The sequence below is a fragment of the Musa acuminata genome, chromosome BXJ1-3, assembly GCF_036884655.1.
Source record: "Musa acuminata AAA Group cultivar baxijiao chromosome BXJ1-3, Cavendish_Baxijiao_AAA, whole genome shotgun sequence".
Taxonomy (NCBI): domain Eukaryota; kingdom Viridiplantae; phylum Streptophyta; class Magnoliopsida; order Zingiberales; family Musaceae; genus Musa; species Musa acuminata.
The window spans coordinates 34,221,134-34,237,500 of NC_088329.1; the positions used below are offsets into that span (position 1 = coordinate 34,221,134).

General features: G+C 40.9%; 5 protein-coding genes across 9 annotated transcripts in view; 2 read left to right on the forward strand and 3 right to left on the reverse strand.

The window, feature by feature from the left end:
• Positions 1 to 1,571: 1,571 nt before the first annotated feature.
• LOC135637322 (uncharacterized) lies at positions 1,572 to 2,400 on the reverse strand. Its single transcript, XM_065150007.1, has one exon. It carries the CDS (start codon positions 2,036 to 2,038, stop codon positions 1,742 to 1,744), a length of 297 nt encoding a protein of 98 aa, XP_065006079.1. The 5' UTR covers positions 2,039 to 2,400; the 3' UTR covers positions 1,572 to 1,741.
• Positions 2,401 to 5,758: 3,358 nt separating this feature from the next.
• On the forward strand, positions 5,759 to 7,399 carry LOC135625377 (uncharacterized). Of its 2 annotated transcripts, none has more exons than XM_065130116.1 (3): positions 5,759 to 6,069; positions 6,139 to 6,246; positions 6,361 to 7,399. In XM_065130116.1, exons 1-3 carry the CDS (start codon positions 6,022 to 6,024, stop codon positions 7,273 to 7,275), a joined length of 1,071 nt encoding a protein of 356 aa, XP_064986188.1. In that variant the 5' UTR covers positions 5,759 to 6,021; the 3' UTR covers positions 7,276 to 7,399. The 2 variants fall into 2 exon arrangements, with proteins under 2 accessions (XP_064986188.1, XP_064986193.1); XM_065130121.1 differs by having other exon boundaries at positions 5,762 to 6,069; positions 6,154 to 6,246.
• Positions 7,400 to 7,883: 484 nt separating this feature from the next.
• Positions 7,884 to 9,339, reverse strand: LOC135625399 (uncharacterized). Its single transcript, XM_065130176.1, has one exon. It carries the CDS (start codon positions 9,032 to 9,034, stop codon positions 8,102 to 8,104), a length of 933 nt encoding a protein of 310 aa, XP_064986248.1. The 5' UTR covers positions 9,035 to 9,339; the 3' UTR covers positions 7,884 to 8,101.
• A 685-nt stretch (positions 9,340 to 10,024) lies between these two features.
• Positions 10,025 to 12,158, forward strand: LOC135625389 (uncharacterized). Its single transcript, XM_065130132.1, has one exon. The coding sequence runs from the start codon at positions 10,025 to 10,027 to the stop codon at positions 11,165 to 11,167; it is 1,143 nt and encodes a 380-aa protein (XP_064986204.1). The 3' UTR covers positions 11,168 to 12,158.
• A 223-nt stretch (positions 12,159 to 12,381) lies between these two features.
• Positions 12,382 to 16,367, reverse strand: part of LOC135625393 (probable magnesium transporter NIPA2) — a 5,161-nt gene continuing 1,175 nt past the window's right edge. For 2 of the 4 annotated variants that reach the window (XM_065130140.1, XM_065130167.1), the window contains exons 3-8: positions 14,784 to 14,874; positions 14,539 to 14,699; positions 14,198 to 14,325; positions 13,986 to 14,123; positions 13,474 to 13,578; positions 12,382 to 12,941 (exon numbers count right to left, since the gene is read on the reverse strand). In XM_065130140.1, coding sequence (XP_064986212.1) covers positions 12,765 to 12,941; positions 13,474 to 13,578; positions 13,986 to 14,123; positions 14,198 to 14,325; positions 14,539 to 14,699; positions 14,784 to 14,874 — 800 coding nt within the window. In that variant the 3' untranslated portion in view covers positions 12,382 to 12,764. The remainder of the gene's footprint in view (positions 12,942 to 13,473; positions 13,579 to 13,985; positions 14,124 to 14,197; positions 14,326 to 14,538; positions 14,700 to 14,783; positions 14,875 to 16,367) is intronic. The other 2 variants (XM_065130157.1, XM_065130146.1) reach the window with 2 other exon arrangements.

A 16,367-nucleotide genomic window follows, 5' to 3' on the forward strand; every position in this document is an offset into this window, starting at 1 on the left:
TATATTTACATATATGATCAATCATAGGTTATTTAATCTCTTAATCTTTCTTCTTTTCCTCATCATTTTTTCTTAGTCTCAAAAGAAGACGTCATATCCATATGCAGTCGACTAAATCATTAATCCCAAAACTCTTCGAGGACTTTCACGAACATCACGTTTGGGGCCATGCAGCAAGCGTGTGTGCTTCAACATTTTTTTCACTTCATCTTAATCATTTAACCTAATTGATGAGTGTTGTTTCCAATACGTTATATATATATATATATATATATATATATATATATATATATATATATATATATATATATATATATATATATACTTCCTATAAATTTTCGAAAAGTCACATAGTTTAGCTAAAAGATCGAATCCTGTCTTCCTCACATATTTCTGAAAAAAAATTATTAAAATAATTATAATATATTAAGAAAAATCTAATTTCTACAAGGAAACATCATTATTGCGAAGTCAACGTATGTTTAGATAGCATATATATATATATATATATATATATATATATATATATATATAACAAATAAATTTGGGCCTAAGAGAGACCCGGATCCGCAAACAAATCGGATCTGGTTCACTTCTTGATCAATTTGAATCCGAATTCGAACGTTTTGACGACCAAACGAATGCGTTTGAATATCTTCGACTCCTCTCTCTCTCTCTCTCTTGTCTTCGATCCATCTCCAGGTGAGGGGATAAGTAATGAGTATGGGGGCGACGAAGGGATCCGAGCGGGCAGATGAACGTGCTCCGACGAGCATAGGAGGCATTCGTGGTAGCGACAATCGAGCTCGTCACCTTGACAACGACCATTTCGTCTTCTCCGAATGTAAGTCTTCATCTTTTGCCCGGTTAGTGGCTCCTCTCTCCAATTTATATCAGACCCTAATATCCCTCTCAAATGCAAATTGGATTAGGTTTAATACGTGCGAATTAAAGAAAAATATTACATAAATTTTAATCGAACATAGAGAGACGAATTCACGGTCTGCTATGATGTCATGATGGAAGTTTAGATTGGGTGAAATAGTCCGATCAATATTAAGCTCTAACATTTTTTTAATCTTTTTCAGAAATCGATCTTTTTTTTTTGGTTTCTTAGTTTCTTCAGTGTCTCCTTTTTCGCATCTTTGGATTTTCGGCCACCAATTGGATCTGATTTCATGCCTTTGCCAGTGTATATGTCCATTTTGTTTGTGATTTGAAGTCTATCGATAACTAAATATGAAGAGCCTAAGGCTCTTCTGCTACCCTTTCTCCGTATTATTTCTCTTAAACATGATATGATTGGGAGTTTGTCTCTGTTTATAGTACTAAACTCCCGAGAAATAGTTGTCAACAGCTCAATATTATTACAAATTAACATAATCACAATTCTTAATATCAAATGAACAATTAAGAGAATCAATAATAAGACCCAAAGTAGTTGACATAATATTTCCGTTTAGCATTATATATGTGTAGGATATACAGAGCTTTATTATATCATTTAAGATGATTCCTTGTGATTCTCTACTTTCTCTAGTTGTCATATAAACTACTACACACTCTTCCAATAGGGAGGGGGCAAAAAAAATTCATTTACTAGAAAAAGAAGAGGCGTTTAAAGAAGGCATTTTTATATGGAACTTCGAGCAGTAATTTGCTACATGTACTTACCACATCAAATTGAAGCAGTGGAAAATATACATGCGAATGTCTTCATCAGAGAACGAAGATACGTATCTTATGAGGGCCGGTTCGACTGCATCGGGACTTGAACCGGGATTGGTCGGCCAGTCCCGGTGCCGCCGCAGCTCCTGCACGCCATCCGGCCTGAGCCGGCACAGGTCCGGCATCCGACGTCCCCGTCCGACCACCGCGAGCATAGGCACGTGATGCGGCCGGTGCCATTGCACGTCGTGCACCGTGGCTGCTTGCCTGATGTCGGGCGGTGGACCACGGCCGACCTCACGATCATGGCTCCGGCGATGATGCCCAGCCCGGCAGCCAGCTGCGATGCGAGGTCCAGTGGGCCGGCCATGGGAGAAGCCTCGTCGCGGCTGGCGCCCAAATCGCTGCACCTGGGAACTGATTGGGTCTGGGGGAGAAGTTATTTGAGAGGGAGGGAAGGTAGTGGCGTCACGAGGGTCGCCGGGGTTCCTTGCCCTCTTGTGGGAAGAAGAGGGCGGGCTGGGTTTGGATGGTGGTGGATTGGAGAGTCGTGTGGGGCTTCGCTGTAGACGAAGGGCTGACACACATCTCCACCGCTCCACCGTGGGAAGAAATCCATGACACAGCAGGCGGCCGTCTCCCCCATTTTGGCTGGAGGACCAACCTGTTGGGGCGCGCGGTTCGAAACCAATGGGAGGCCCCTCTTCGGTGTTTGATCTCTCAGCCAAGCGTATCTCTTTGTAAGACTTTAATCGCTTGGGAGTGGAAAGCGAATTGAGACTGTCCGTTTCGTACAAGAATTGGACCATATCCGGTTCTAATCTTCTGACTAAAGGATTCCTATTTGTGACCCCAAATTTACTATTTATATTTATATTTTTTAATTTCTAAATTATCTTTTTAAAAATTGATGCAAATATATATATATATATATATATATATATATATATATATATATATATATATATATATATATATTTCCCTCCTCTTTCTCTCTTTTTCCTTCTTGACTTCTTCCTTCTCCTCAAAGGTGGACATCCAGGGGGGGCCACGACAACAATAACAAGGATGAAATAAAAAGTTGTGGGGTAAAGAAAAAAAAAATATGAAGAGATTGTCATTAATTAAAAAAAGACCATGAATAGTAAGATCTAAATAGATAACTAAAATCTAACCAACCTTAACGATGATTTTATTATCATTGATTCAAACTTAAACATTTTAGACTATTTTTTCAGATATATCAGACTAAAGAAATTGATTCTTCCATGGAATTCAAACTTCAAATGTGAATATAGCTTTTACAGATCAGTTAGCCTCCCTCAGTTATTCTCATCTGTTTTATGACTGAGAAAAGAAGACGACTTCCTCGAAATATCAAATGCAAGTCCAGAGTTGCTCATCTGTCATCTGTTGTTGATTTATTACTGTGTAAGGGCATCGAATAAAACATGAATTTGATCAGAGTTATTGCCATTTATGATTAACTAGTAACTTAAACGTGAGGCTCGCAGAGTGAGAAACTCTCACATTTATGATTAAGACTGCTCAATCTTAAAAAACCTGTTCATAGTTCAAACATATTCTTCTAAAACTGTTATTCGAGACTTCATATGGGAGAATATAGTATTCAATACTCTATTACTAACTAAGAGAATTCTTATTTACTTCCAAAAGCTGCATTTTGTTTGGTTGGACCTTATTACAGCTAAATATGGGGAATTCTCCTCATGGCACATAGAAGCCAGAGAGAAATTGGTTTGAAGATGAAGATTTCTATGTGAGAATGTTTGAAGAAATTAAGCAAGGTGCCTTAGAATCTATTGGTAATGGTACTACAAATATTTCTATTTGGAAACCAACTTTTCTATTTATGAATTTGGCTTACAGACATCAGAAAGTTGGTGATTTTATTGATGACTTCTTATGTATATCTAATTTTGAACATAGCATGGCACCATGTTGCTAGGATCAAACAGATCTATTTGTACCTGGGAGGAGTGTTTTCCTGAGCAACCTATACAAAAGTTTCACCCCAGCAACAGATTGGCTTGTTTTTGCCTTCTGTTTTACTAAAGACAATTAATTTACTTGATCTTAGGTTGACTTGCCCAGTAGAATATGTGATCTAATTCTATAAACACATCCGATTCTCTAAAGTTTAGACAAGATCATAGTCTGTCTATTTACTTGCAGGCCCGCCAACATATCCTAGCCCTGTCTCTTAACTCACATGCAGGTTCAAAATCCTCATACATCCTCTGATTTTGTTTTCTCATTGACCTCCATAATCTGAATACTGAATGCTCTTCGATGAACAAGTCAGGACCTTAGGATTTTGATTGTATGAATGCTTCAATCTTACGAGAGCAACTTGTTACTGGGATCAATAGAAAAAATATGATGCAAAAGAGAGCTTCCTTTTCATACCACGCTCGGTAGCTTCCATGAAACTTCCCAGGGATTTATTCCATAGCTAGCTTAGTGATTTAGTTATGAGCAATACTTGAAATAGTGTTTCTGAAGCAGGTAGAGATTTATGTTTTTAATTAGATGTCCCATCAATGAAAAGGTGATGATGGTGACTTGGCCAACCATGATGTTTCCAATTGCCACTTGATTGCTGACTCCATTGTTTTGGATTCAAACAAATAGTACCGACTAAAGAAAAATTTCTCTCAGAGTTTTCTGGTCTCCATGACCTTGATCTCTTGTCATTATGTGCTCTCAAGTTCCTAGCATCTGAGGCACTAGCACATTCAAGCAAGTTGACTGAATTATCATGATCTTTAATCTCATGCTACCTATGAACAACACTGATACATTGAGAAGCAAAGCCAGTTGCTCTAGAGTATTCTTGAAACCTCTCTAAAACCTTTTCCCCTATTGTTAAAGTTAGCTCCATTTTTAAGCTTTTCACATGTGATGAGAATGTGTTCTTAAGGAAAAATAATTTGATCAGGTTTTATTAGGTGTGTCTGTGGTGTACTTTATGTTTTATCTGTGATTTGTCTGGGAAACAAACTTAAATGGTAACATGTAGTTTTTAGCAGAGATAAGAAGATGTCAGGGTAAGTAAAAATGGCATTTATCTATTGAATCCATTTCTACTATACTGATGACAAAAGGATTTATTTGATACTAGAATTAAAGTGCATGAAATACTGGTTGGAAAAGCTCAAGGAAGAATTGCATAAGTTCCCTTGGACTCCATCATTGAGTTCTTTTTCTTTGTGCAAACTAAAATAGTGTGTAGATTGTTCAGAAAGTTATATCAGTCTCCTAATATACACAAAAAAATTGATGAGCTAGTTTTTCACACATGCAGTTTTATATGTCTAAAGAAATCCAAATTTAGAATCGATGCACTTCATCATGCAACTTGAAGTAAAAGAAGAGGCAAAAATATTGAAACATCAAAATTTTATAAGGATATGCATTAAGAATTAAAAGAAAAAGAAAAATTAATGCTTGAAATTTTGACATACCCAACCTGCTTGAATAGACAAAAATTGATGTCTTTTTCAAAAGCTTGAGAGACTCCACCATCTTTGGCTATGATTGTCACCACAATCGATCCATTTCTCAATCAGACAACTGTTGTCATGAAAGACACACAAATGGTGGATAGCTAACTAAATTACTTAGTAGAAGAGTAGAAGAACCAAAAGGAAAGTAGAAACTGCGGACTAACATCTAGGTTACCAATTCAACAAGTTTTCTGATGTGTTGCCTTCTTCTGATCTCATGACAACCTCTAGCCTCTCTCCCAACAAGGTTCCATCCTCTCCAAACTTAGAAAATTGAATGGGTCCCTTCTCTTGTTGCACCTTCCATCATCCTCACAAGACTCCAGAACAGGTCATTATCCTTCAAGGCTATTAAATTCTTATACTGACATAGCCTATTCCCATCAAAAGAAGCAAAATATTTATTTCAATTCTCTACCTTTTCACCTAACTTTGACCTCTTCCGATCACTCATTTCTGTTCATATTGGTGGAATTAGTTCTCCTAATAATTAAACCAACAGAGCAGGGCTCCTCTTCCTAGACCAAATTTCTTCACTTGTTTAAGCTGTGACCCAATCAAAGAACCATTTCATTTACTCTGAAATCCTCCTCCTATCAGAAGCCAAAGTTACATGCTGAATGATGTTATATCTTTGTATATTGAAGGAATCAAGCATATGCTGATGCCACCCACTCATAATATTGGAAAGATCAAGAGCTTCAGAATTGCTCCACTCATTGGCGGCGTTGCTCTTTCTCCTTCCATTCTTTCTTGCTTGAGACTATAAGGTAGCAAGACGCTTCAATTCTTGTAGCCCGCCTGAGCTAAAGAATCAGGAAGCATGGGCAGAAATGTGGAGGAATCTATCGCTCTCCATGCTAAATATGAGGTATGTTCTTGTAGAAAGATTTCTAGATGTAGAAGCTCTTCCTCCAGTTTACATCCTGAATTCTGGCAGAACAACTCCGTGCAGAGTTTGGAAGGAAAGGATTGCCAAGAGTCGATCTTTAGCTCGATGCCCAAATCACCTCTACCAAATTCAAGACCAAATAGCATGGTTGTCAAGGTAAATATCTCATCTTGCTCTGCTTCAGAACTTCTTAGGAATGTAGAAGAAGCGAAGTTGTACGAATACTGATTTGCAACTTCTGTCGAACACCGTGCGTGCGATGAACACCAGAAGGTATGTCCTCGCGAGTTCATTCCTCCCCACATCGTGGCCGAGGCCATATCCACACTCCGCGGCCTCGATCTGAGGTGGTCAGGGCCGATAACCCCAACCGAGATGCAGTACGTGGAGCAGTACGTCCTCGCGAAGTATCCGCAGTACTCTCAAGGCCTGATCGAGGAAGGCGACAAGAACGACTTGTACTCCGCCTACTGCAACGACAAGTCCCCAGGCGGAGCAAGGGAAGCTTCCTGCTCTCCCTCCATGGCCAGCAACCACCCCGACCTCGACATGACTCGATTGGAGCCGTCACGCCTCCTCGACATCCTCGCCAGGAAGTCCTCCTTCCCTGGGAGTTTCATATCGATTCCGGAGATCCAAGCTCAGAACCGCGTTCTCAGACACTGCGGCCTCACCGACGAGGACTACGTCGTGCTCTTCGCGCCGAGTTACCGAGACGCCATGATGCTGGTCGGGGAGAGCTACCCCTTCTTCCGTCACAACTACTACATGTCCATCCTCGACGAGGAGGCGGACTGCGTGCGGGAGTTCGCGGCGTACAAGGACGCGAAGGTGATCGCGGCGCCGGCGACATGGCTGGACCTCAGGATCAAGGGCTCGCAGCTGAGCCAATACTTCAGGAGGAAGAGCAAGCAGAGGCCCAAGGGGCTATTCGCCTACCCGGCGGAGGCCAGGGGGGCGCGGTACTCGATGCACTGGGTCTCGGAGGCGCACCGCAACTCGTGGCACGTGCTCCTCGACGCTGCGGCGCTCGTCGTCGGGGAGGATCGGCTCAGCCTCGCCCTGCACAGGCCCGACTTCGTGTTGTGTACGCTCGACAACACCCACGCCAACCCTTCCAAGGTCACCTGCCTTCTGGTGAGGCGGAGGGCCTTCGACACGACGCTGCCTCAGCTCGAGGGTTGAGTTCATCCTGCACATCTCCTGTTAAGATTCGTGTTAAAGAATGAACGGCTCATGATCAAATTCGAAGAACGCATAGACTGCATGTCTTCCTAGAAGCGAACAAGAACAAGCGCTTTTACATGTCTATCCTTTGACAGTGTGAAAATAACAAATTTGCCCTCACCCCGGTAAACTTCATATTAATTTAACCCTCCATAATTACCTCGATCTGTGGAGTTTATGCACACGAGATGATCGATCAAATGACGAATAGAATCCCCATGACGAGATCGAAACCTCCTCTCATCGATGGATCACACCACTCCAGACCACCATTCTTAATGAAAATAGAGAGATCCACTAAATGCAGATGAGAAATCACGCAAATTTGTGTGGTAAAAAGGTCGAACAGCTGGTGGACGTTGCATCATCTCACAGTTCTTTTCCTCGAGCATCACGATGAGGGAGAAGACGAAGGCACATTGATCTCTACCGGGGAACATGAACAAACACAAGGCGTGGAAGACGAGGACAAAAAACTAATCTTGGACATGGCACATAACACAAACCTGCCAAAAAACTTGCTACCAATTGCTGCTGTAGCTGAAGCTTATCTTGCTCCAGTCGCCGAGGTTGGAATCAGCCATAAGTACATTATAATGAGATAATAGACTAAAGATGTAGATTGCTTTCATGTACATAATTACTTATAATTATGGCTATAATCCACAGTAACAAAAGAAAATGCTAAAAAAGTTTAAGGAAGAGGAAAACTAATGTACATCATCATCATCGGCACTTGAGACTGATAGGAGTGCGGTCACTGCCGGTGAACCCTGTCCTATCGTCACCACTGCAGGTCGATGCAAGTGTTCACACTTAAGTTGAGCACCATAGCCCCGACGCCACCGCCGTTACCTTTCTTTTTGGCGGTGACATTACGCCTGTGGTCGGGTCGCCTCCGGGCTACCGGTTCAACGACGTTCGAGCCGCAGCGGAACGGCCAGACCGGGCTGGACCGGCCGACGTGAACCCCATCTGCCCGGCCCGGGCTGGCGGCCCATTTCCTCCCGCCCGCTGCCGCCGAAGCCGACGGGGAGGCGGGCTTGGAGGACTCCCCGCGAGAGCTGCTTCGCGAGCAGGGAGCGCTGCTGGCCTTCCGGCCGTAGGCCGCGGCCCGGGGTCGGCCGCCGGAGGTCGTGGCACTCCCGGCGGAGCGGCTCCGGGAGAAAGGCCAGATGCCGATGTTGAGCACGGCGGCGCCGCTCCTCCGGTCCTTCAGCAGTTTCCTCTCCTCCGCTCCCTTCCTCTCCGCGACCTTAAACAGGTCCTTCCACCGCTTCGACTCCGAGGTAGACGAGCACGAGGCGGATGCCGTAATGGGCTTCTGTGCCGGCGGCAGAGGCGGAGGCTGCTGAGCTGGTTCGGTTTGGCGTGCGGCGGTCCGGGTGTGGCCAGGCAAGGGGAGGGACAGGAGGCCGAGGGGGAGGAGGAGGCCGTCGGAAAAGAGTTCGTCAGCGGTCAGGAGCTGGGGTTGGTGAGACGAGGGGTTGGCATCGATCCAGAACTCGAACTCCGGTGAAGGGGATGCGCTCCTGTTGCGGTTCCTCCACCCGCTGCTCGGGCTTTCTACTGCTGCTGACGTACCCATGAATGCAACAAGAACGCATGCAAAGATAGAACGTGAGAGAGAGAGAGAGAGAGAGAGAGTGGGGGAGGGACAGGGAGTCTTAAAGGTGGTGGGTGAATGGAGTTCACGGGAAGTGCAACAACACGGCATCAAGAGAGAGCGAGAGAGAGAGAGAGAGAGAGAGAGAGATTGTCAAACGTGGTGGGTGGGAAGGAGTTTCGAGTCTTTGAGTGTAATAAAGGCTGTGTTGTATACAGTGATGTTACTCCATGCATGGGTTTGCTGATTTTAAAGGACCATGATAAAAGAAGCACATGGGGAAGCGGCCCACGCGCATCCACAATGAAGAAGTATTAAATGTAGGAACCCAAAAGCGTACACAATTTGTCAGATGTTTATGACTAAGAGACAGATAGCTTCTCTTTTATTATTATTATTTTGACTTTGAGGTTGTTTTGCTAATAATAAATCCTAATAATAAAAAAAGGAAAGAATTTGTAGGTCTAAGGTTAGATTTAGATTTGCATAATATTATGAGTTATGCTAATGTAATATTCAAATAAAGTTGAATGAAATCAATGCAATCAAATCAAGCTCAATTAAGTAGGAAGGAGAGACAGGGAAGAAAGGTAAGACATCTTCTATCTCTTCTTTGACGGCCTCTTATATTTCCATATCGCTTGTTTGGGGTACATGGAAGGCAACAGTGTGGCATGCCCTCTTAGAGCAACGAAAGGTCTAACAACACAAGAAGCAGGTTGAGGGGCAGGTGTTTGCATTAATGAGAGTAATAACCTGAACCAAAAGTAGAGGTGGTGAGACCTGAAGGAAAGAACAGCAGACTGGACATGAGCTCAAGGACAAAAGTTGCCCTCAATGATGCTCATCTGTAGGTAACCCAATTCCCTCACCTCGTCCATCTCTCATCTTCCTCATGAGCTCTTGTTTAGCTGTCCCTAATTCAAATAAATCCAAAGATAAAGGCTCAAATTATCATGATTTTGCTTCCTAACTATGCTCTGTTATCTTTAGTAGCCAAAGCTGCATTATGGGAATGGCCAAACTTGAGGACGCAGAATAGGAAACTGTGGCCATGTTTGCAGCACTATTTATCTTCTTCCCTAGTCCCCTCCTCTGTTCATGGCACTTTTGCCACCGAATACAAGGAAACAGCAGCAATCATTTCTTGCTGCATCCTTCTCTTCTTCTTCCTCACCACACCAGACTCCAAACAAGGCTGAGGGAGAAGAAGACATGCCTAAGCTATGCACTTATGGCACTCCCAGTCTTCTTCCGGCCTACCTCTTGGAGGACTTCATCTCCTTGTGCACCTTCTTCACGTCCCATCCCTTGCACTTGGCCTACTTGCTGCTCTTCTTACCTTACCTTCTCCACTTGCTCTCGTACCTCTCTCCCCTCCTCCTCTCTACTTCGATCCTCCTGTTGGTTCTCCTCACGGTCTCCCCCTACCCAGACGAGTCGCCTCCCGCGGCGGCGCCACCGGATTTCCTCGGTAGAACTTGCTGCGTCGTCCTCGACGTTCTCAAGGACAAGCTCCAAGACAATGGGGAACTCGACCTGGTGGAGCAGTTTACGTCGATGGTCCTGTCACCGATCGATAATACCAGGCCATTTGGTGAGCTCGTGGAGGGCGCTTGTTCTGGTCATGAAGCAGAGGAGAGGCATCCAGGTCAGGTAGGGAGCGGAGAAAGCAGAACTCCAGCCACGGATGGCGAGAACCTCGTTCCCATTAATGGAGTAGCAGAGCATCCCAAAGGGCGTGAAGCTGTGGAGCACAAGCCGGGGGCAGGAGAACATCTAACAAGATCCATGTCGGAGAGAAGAACGCACAGCATCAGTGGAACCACCGAGAGTCTTCAGAGGTATGGATCGGTGAGGAAGGAGAGAGAGTGGAAGAGGACATTGGCTTGCAAGCTCTACGAGGAACGAATGACGCACAAGCTGTACAAACAGGGCAACGTGGGCGAAGGTGGCCAAGAGATGGATCTGCTCTGGGAGGCGTACGAGGCTAATGCTGGTGAGGCAGGCGCTCGAAAGAAGAAGGCGAAGAAGAAAGCAAAGAGAGCTGATGTTGGAGAAGAAGAAGAAGAACAAGAGGAAGCAGCAGTCGGGCAATTGTGTTGCCTTCAAGCACTGAGGCTAACTACTGGTAAGATGAACCTGGGAATGAGGAAACACAATTTGATGAAGATATCTAAAGTTCTAAAGGAAATGAAGATGTTTCATAGTGGCAGTAAGTCACAAAATTTAGCTAATAAATGATCTGTTAATTCTGTAAAAAGAAATATAGTGCTATCTATCAGAATATTTTAGTTGCTCTTTGAAGTATTACCCAACTCTGCTACTGGTTTTGTGCGTTTTGGCAATATTCTCACTAATGACATCTTCTTATCATCACCTGATGGGATCAATTAAAAAGTTGTGGGTCAATGTTTTCTTACACCTCTAGTACGATGCTTTTCTTTAATGAAAGAAGCATCTTCTACTAGCAATTGGCTTGAAGAACATCACAGCTTTGGCCGGAAGAGAGTACTGGCAGATGTTATGCATCCTATATTATTGATCACAATATGACAACATCACACTGCCAAGCAGAGTTGCCCCAGAAATTTTTGATCAATAAGGACACAACCTTTTCTAGCAATGATTTATGCTACCTACAGCAGCACCATGAGAACCCCATTTATCTCTCTCTCTCTTTCTCGCCAGTCATCATGCATTGTCTCCTCTCAAAGTGACTACTTTCTCCCCTCTCTCCATCATGATAGCCCTGCTTAACTTTTCCTGGTTTTTTGCAGTTGATTAAAACTATTTACACTGCTAGATAAATGTTTGCCTTAGCCTTTGATCTGACTACATCCACCTCAATGCATTTACATTTCCTTTCCTCAGTACTAAAACTGCAGTCCTACTTATTGCAGCACTATGGGAACAGCTTTACATAAATATGACGTACTCAACCGAACCTCAATGCTGCAACAGTTCTGTGAATGTGTCGCAATTTGCTCAATGGTTATGCTTCCTTTCTATTAGTTTGCACTGCTGCATTTGGTAGATACAGTATCAACCTTAGCATGCAGAGGAGCTGCTACAGAAGCAGCAGCAATAGACAACCACTGTCATCAATCCTAATGCCATTGTCAAGATTATTATTGTCTATATATATTATTTTGCTTTCTTAATTAATTTTAAATTTGTATCTTGGTTTTTTTATATTCACTCTTATTTTAAAATTTTTTATGACCTCTCTATAAGTTTTACCTACATACAAAAACCTTTTCTTTTATAATTAGAATTTAACTCATAAGGGCATACATTTTTCATCTGTATTATTGTCACAGTATGAAGTCTTTTATGTCTTCATGATAACCAAAAAATAAACATTATAAAAGATGAAATTCATGAAGGATGTAGGTGAACATACAACCATGACAATGAAATTTGCATGCTTATGCTAAGGCTTATGACAGAAAAACTAAGGCTGGCAAAAGTATTTACTTCATTCTGATCTAGAATTAGTTGCAAGAAGCCTTCATATGTACAGAAAAAAATAAAATGGCCTATCCACCCAAAAGTTAGGACAAGCAGTGCTTCAATTCATGGGTCTTGTTGTCTGCTGACTAGTTTTCAGAATCATTTTACTCGGAACAATTTTTTGCTGCACATATTATCCAGGAAAGTGTGAAAACTCACCTCTAGCTGTGTCAGTGTTTGAGTTCCTGAAGCATGCCTTGTTGCACCTTAATGAATTTAGTTGGCCTAGAAGTCACATCCACGGATAAAGTCTGGGAATCCCAAATTCATCCGCAAGAGACTTGGTGGATCATAAGAATGATTGGAGAAATTGAAGTAGGGGTATTTAGTGGTTTGAAAATTCTGTCTCATTTGAAAGTTCTGTCTCTGACAATATAGTTGGTTCTGGGTCTATAGTTTCTCCCATGTCCTTGGTCTTATGCAGAAGGAAAGTTCCTGAAAGAATTGTAACAAACCCGCATAGTTCCGTGACAATCTGTGATGCATTCTGTGAAGCCCAGTCCTGGAAACAAACAAATTAGGTTAAGTATGGATGAAATGTGGGAGAAGGTTTAAACTGCATCAATCGTTTAACAACTAATTTAAACTTGATACCAAAATAAATAGAATATGATCAGAAGAAGTAATAACTAAATGATAAAAAATTTCCTTATTACCAAAACAAAGTTTTTGCAAATCCTGGAAAAAAAGTAATAAAAAATGATTGCCAACTGAGAGACACATGGAATGTCAAACTAATGACCAAACTTGATAGACAGGTAAAAAAATTAAATTGCCAAAACTTAAAGAACCAAGCATCAAAATCTTAATTTCAGAAGAACAATGTATGTTTTTCCCAAAATGTCAGTGTGACGAGGATGTCTCTAAGAAAAAAAGTTTGCTGGCATATGTTACAGTGTAACATGAGAGCATAATATCAAATACAAGAATTAGACATTCTTAACTCGACTTTTATTCACAAAATGGGCTACAAGGCATATTAGGCTTAAGAATAAGAAAGAAAAATACTAGAATAGATGTGGAAAGCATTTCACCTCGTAGATTACCTTGAACATGATCATGCTAGCAAATATAGTAAGAGATGTGAACATCACATAGTAGACAGGAGAAATCACTGCAGTATTGAAACTGTCCAGAGCCTGCACATTGAAGGCGTATGTTAAAAGTTCAAAGCACTAGGAAGAATTACAAACTTACAAGTGAATTTGTAGTTTTTCTTGTCCAACCATTAATTTTGCATTCAAAGACACCAAACAGTTGATGAAGGTCCAATATAAAATTGGAGAAACTTCATGTAATATACAATATATATTGGAGCAACCATTTTCCCAGCAACTTTATTTTAACCAGAACTCCAGGACTGCCAAAAAATCCAAAATTGATAGGAAAGATACTGTATTACTTAGAAAATCCAGAACTGCAAAATTCCAAATCCTTGATAGCAAAGATATGATTAAGTTCCATTATCCAATTTTATTTCTCCAATAATCATAAATCACAGATGTGCATATTGCATTGGATTTGCATGATAAAGTTGTCCAATTACCTTGTTTAGGTAATTCAACTGCAGGAGACAACAAATGACCACAACAGCCGTGAAAAACCATGTCTGAGCAAATACAAATTGATTCATTCCTGAAAAGGTAAGCTTTAAGGCAATGGCCAATGCTTTGACACCCATAACCTGTGCAAACATATATATAATGAACAAGATAATTTGTTTAGATCAAATCTTGCTGTGAAAGCAATTGAACATACCGTCAAAGAACCCATCAATGAGCAAATTCCAACATATATGATCATATGTGTTTGACCATAACGTGGAACAAATCTGATAATTAAGACTAATACCAGGATGACAACCACACATGAATAAACAATGAAACCTGTAAAACAAAAGCTACTAATTAGAAATGGTAGAGAAAGAGATCACATGGCATAGCACAAATATATAGTGTACATACTACAGATATATTTTACAGCATTATCCAATTCAATTGTGTTTACAGTAAATAGTCACTCAAAATCTATACCGAGTGTTATCGCAATAGAAAATAGTGAATGTAGTTATCTTTTGTGGCAACTAGAAATGTCGGTACCTGGTTCTGTAGCTAGGTACCAAACTTCTTTCACTGACTCAATGTTTTTCTCTTTTGGTGCATGTAGAACTATACTTGTAGATCCCACAACACAAAGAACACAACCAAGGACACCAAATATGTGGAGCTTCTCATCCAAAACGAAATGTGCTAGTACTGCACTGCACGAAAATAGACTTAGGGAGAAACAAGATCATATACTTATCGAGCATGGACTTTACTAGAAGAGTAATATGGCACCATACCTGACAATGATACTCAAAGCTCCCAAAGGAGTAACAAGTATTGCTGGAGCGAATGCATAAGCAGCAAAATTAGCTATCTCACCAACAATCACTAGAAGACAAAAAAGCCAAAGCAACACATCTAAATGAGCAAGAAATGGGAGATAAAGGGGCTCAAGAAGAGCTAATGATTACTGAGGATAATCCCAGTATAGCACATAGAGTCACAGAAACTTTAATAACAGATGGCAATTATCAGATTTCACATACAAATTCCCCACAGTATCAAAATTATATTAAAAATGGCAATAACTGATCCGATTAGATGTTATCGACAGCTATCAAAAAAGAATTGGCACAATATCTCCACAATCTTCTTGCTAAAATTACTATTGACAAGATAAAAAAGAATATCCTTTAATTAGCAATGACAATCCAGGATAAGAAAATGATATATCGTCACATCAGCTAATACAGCTGTAGAAGATCTAGGTGAGTCACATCAGACTGACTAAAATGTAGGTAGAAGGTTGCTAGAATTAAACACAGATATTTACCAATGCAGGTGGAATCTGATTATTTTGGCAACCACATCTCCTAGGGCATTAAGCAAATTGCTGTGAGTGGTTGACAGAATCAATGCATATGTAACAATGCTGATGTACAAATTAAGTGGTGAACCTAGAAATTGGGATGAGTTAATTTTTGTTGAGTTCAGGATCCATTAGTTACTAGATGAAATAGATTGGTCATTAAAATTAAAAGCCACGTACAGCCCACTTAAGTGTGACCCATGTACAGCCACACTTAAGTTTGAAGCAACCCAGTGGAATTGTTTATGTTACATAAAATAAGACAAATGTAATAGATATTAGATAATAAATACAACAGAGCGAACAAATATCAACAAGGTCTATAGGTTTTCCAATTTGATGGAAGTCATTGCTCTAGTGATGATAATTGTTAAATAATATATCAAACTTTCTGAGCTTAACAAACTAATTGATAAGGAAGAACTAAATAATATCACATTTTATTGATAAGGTCTAAGCTTCAACAAATGTTTTAATCATTCATATGATCTGTCTATAACATCATGTTTTTTATTAAAAAAAGAACACTTTGTATGATTGTCACTTCTGACATAAGTATAATGACAAAGTGGAAGGATAAAACTAAAAACGTGGTTTTCCTAATCAATAGGTTAAATAATTGAAAGCAATGTTAAAAATGAATTTGTCTCCAAAAATTTCTTCACCTTGTTACTCCGTGTCCATAAACTCCAGCCTCCTACTATTCCCTCCTCTTTCTCACTATCTACTTATCTATCAATCTCTTTTTCTTTCAATATATGCAAATCAAAATGCAGTCACCTCTGGATTGCATTGATTATGAAGTTTTTGTCTTAAAACATACTGATACAGTTAAATTCAGCAACAAAAGGAGCAGAGAGTAGACATTAGTTAGATCTTTGTGAAAATTCAATATTACATTGACAGTACATCAATGGATCTTTGCTGTGACCATGATCTCATCAGGGGCTAAATTTTGCACTAGAACATTAGCATGTTGATTACTACAAACACTTCCACAACTAAAAGGGTG

What these genes read in the sequence shown, in the direction of transcription:
- LOC135637322 (XM_065150007.1), bottom strand. Translation starts at nt 2,038, where the DNA reads ATGGCCGGCCCACTGGACCTCGCATCGCAGCTGGCTGCCGGGCTGGGC.
- LOC135625377 (XM_065130116.1), top strand. Translation starts at nt 6,022, where the DNA reads ATGGGCAGAAATGTGGAGGAATCTATCGCTCTCCATGCTAAATATGAG. An exon ending in CTCTCCATGCTAAATATGAG is followed by an intron (nt 6,070 to 6,138) that starts GTATGTTCTTGT and finishes GAATTCTGGCAG; the next exon opens with AACAACTCCGTGCAGAGTTT. An exon ending in CAAATAGCATGGTTGTCAAG is followed by an intron (nt 6,247 to 6,360) that starts GTAAATATCTCA and finishes GATGAACACCAG; the next exon opens with AAGGTATGTCCTCGCGAGTT.
- LOC135625399 (XM_065130176.1), bottom strand. Translation starts at nt 9,034, where the DNA reads ATGCCGTGTTGTTGCACTTCCCGTGAACTCCATTCACCCACCACCTTT.
- LOC135625389 (XM_065130132.1), top strand. Translation starts at nt 10,025, where the DNA reads ATGGCACTTTTGCCACCGAATACAAGGAAACAGCAGCAATCATTTCTT.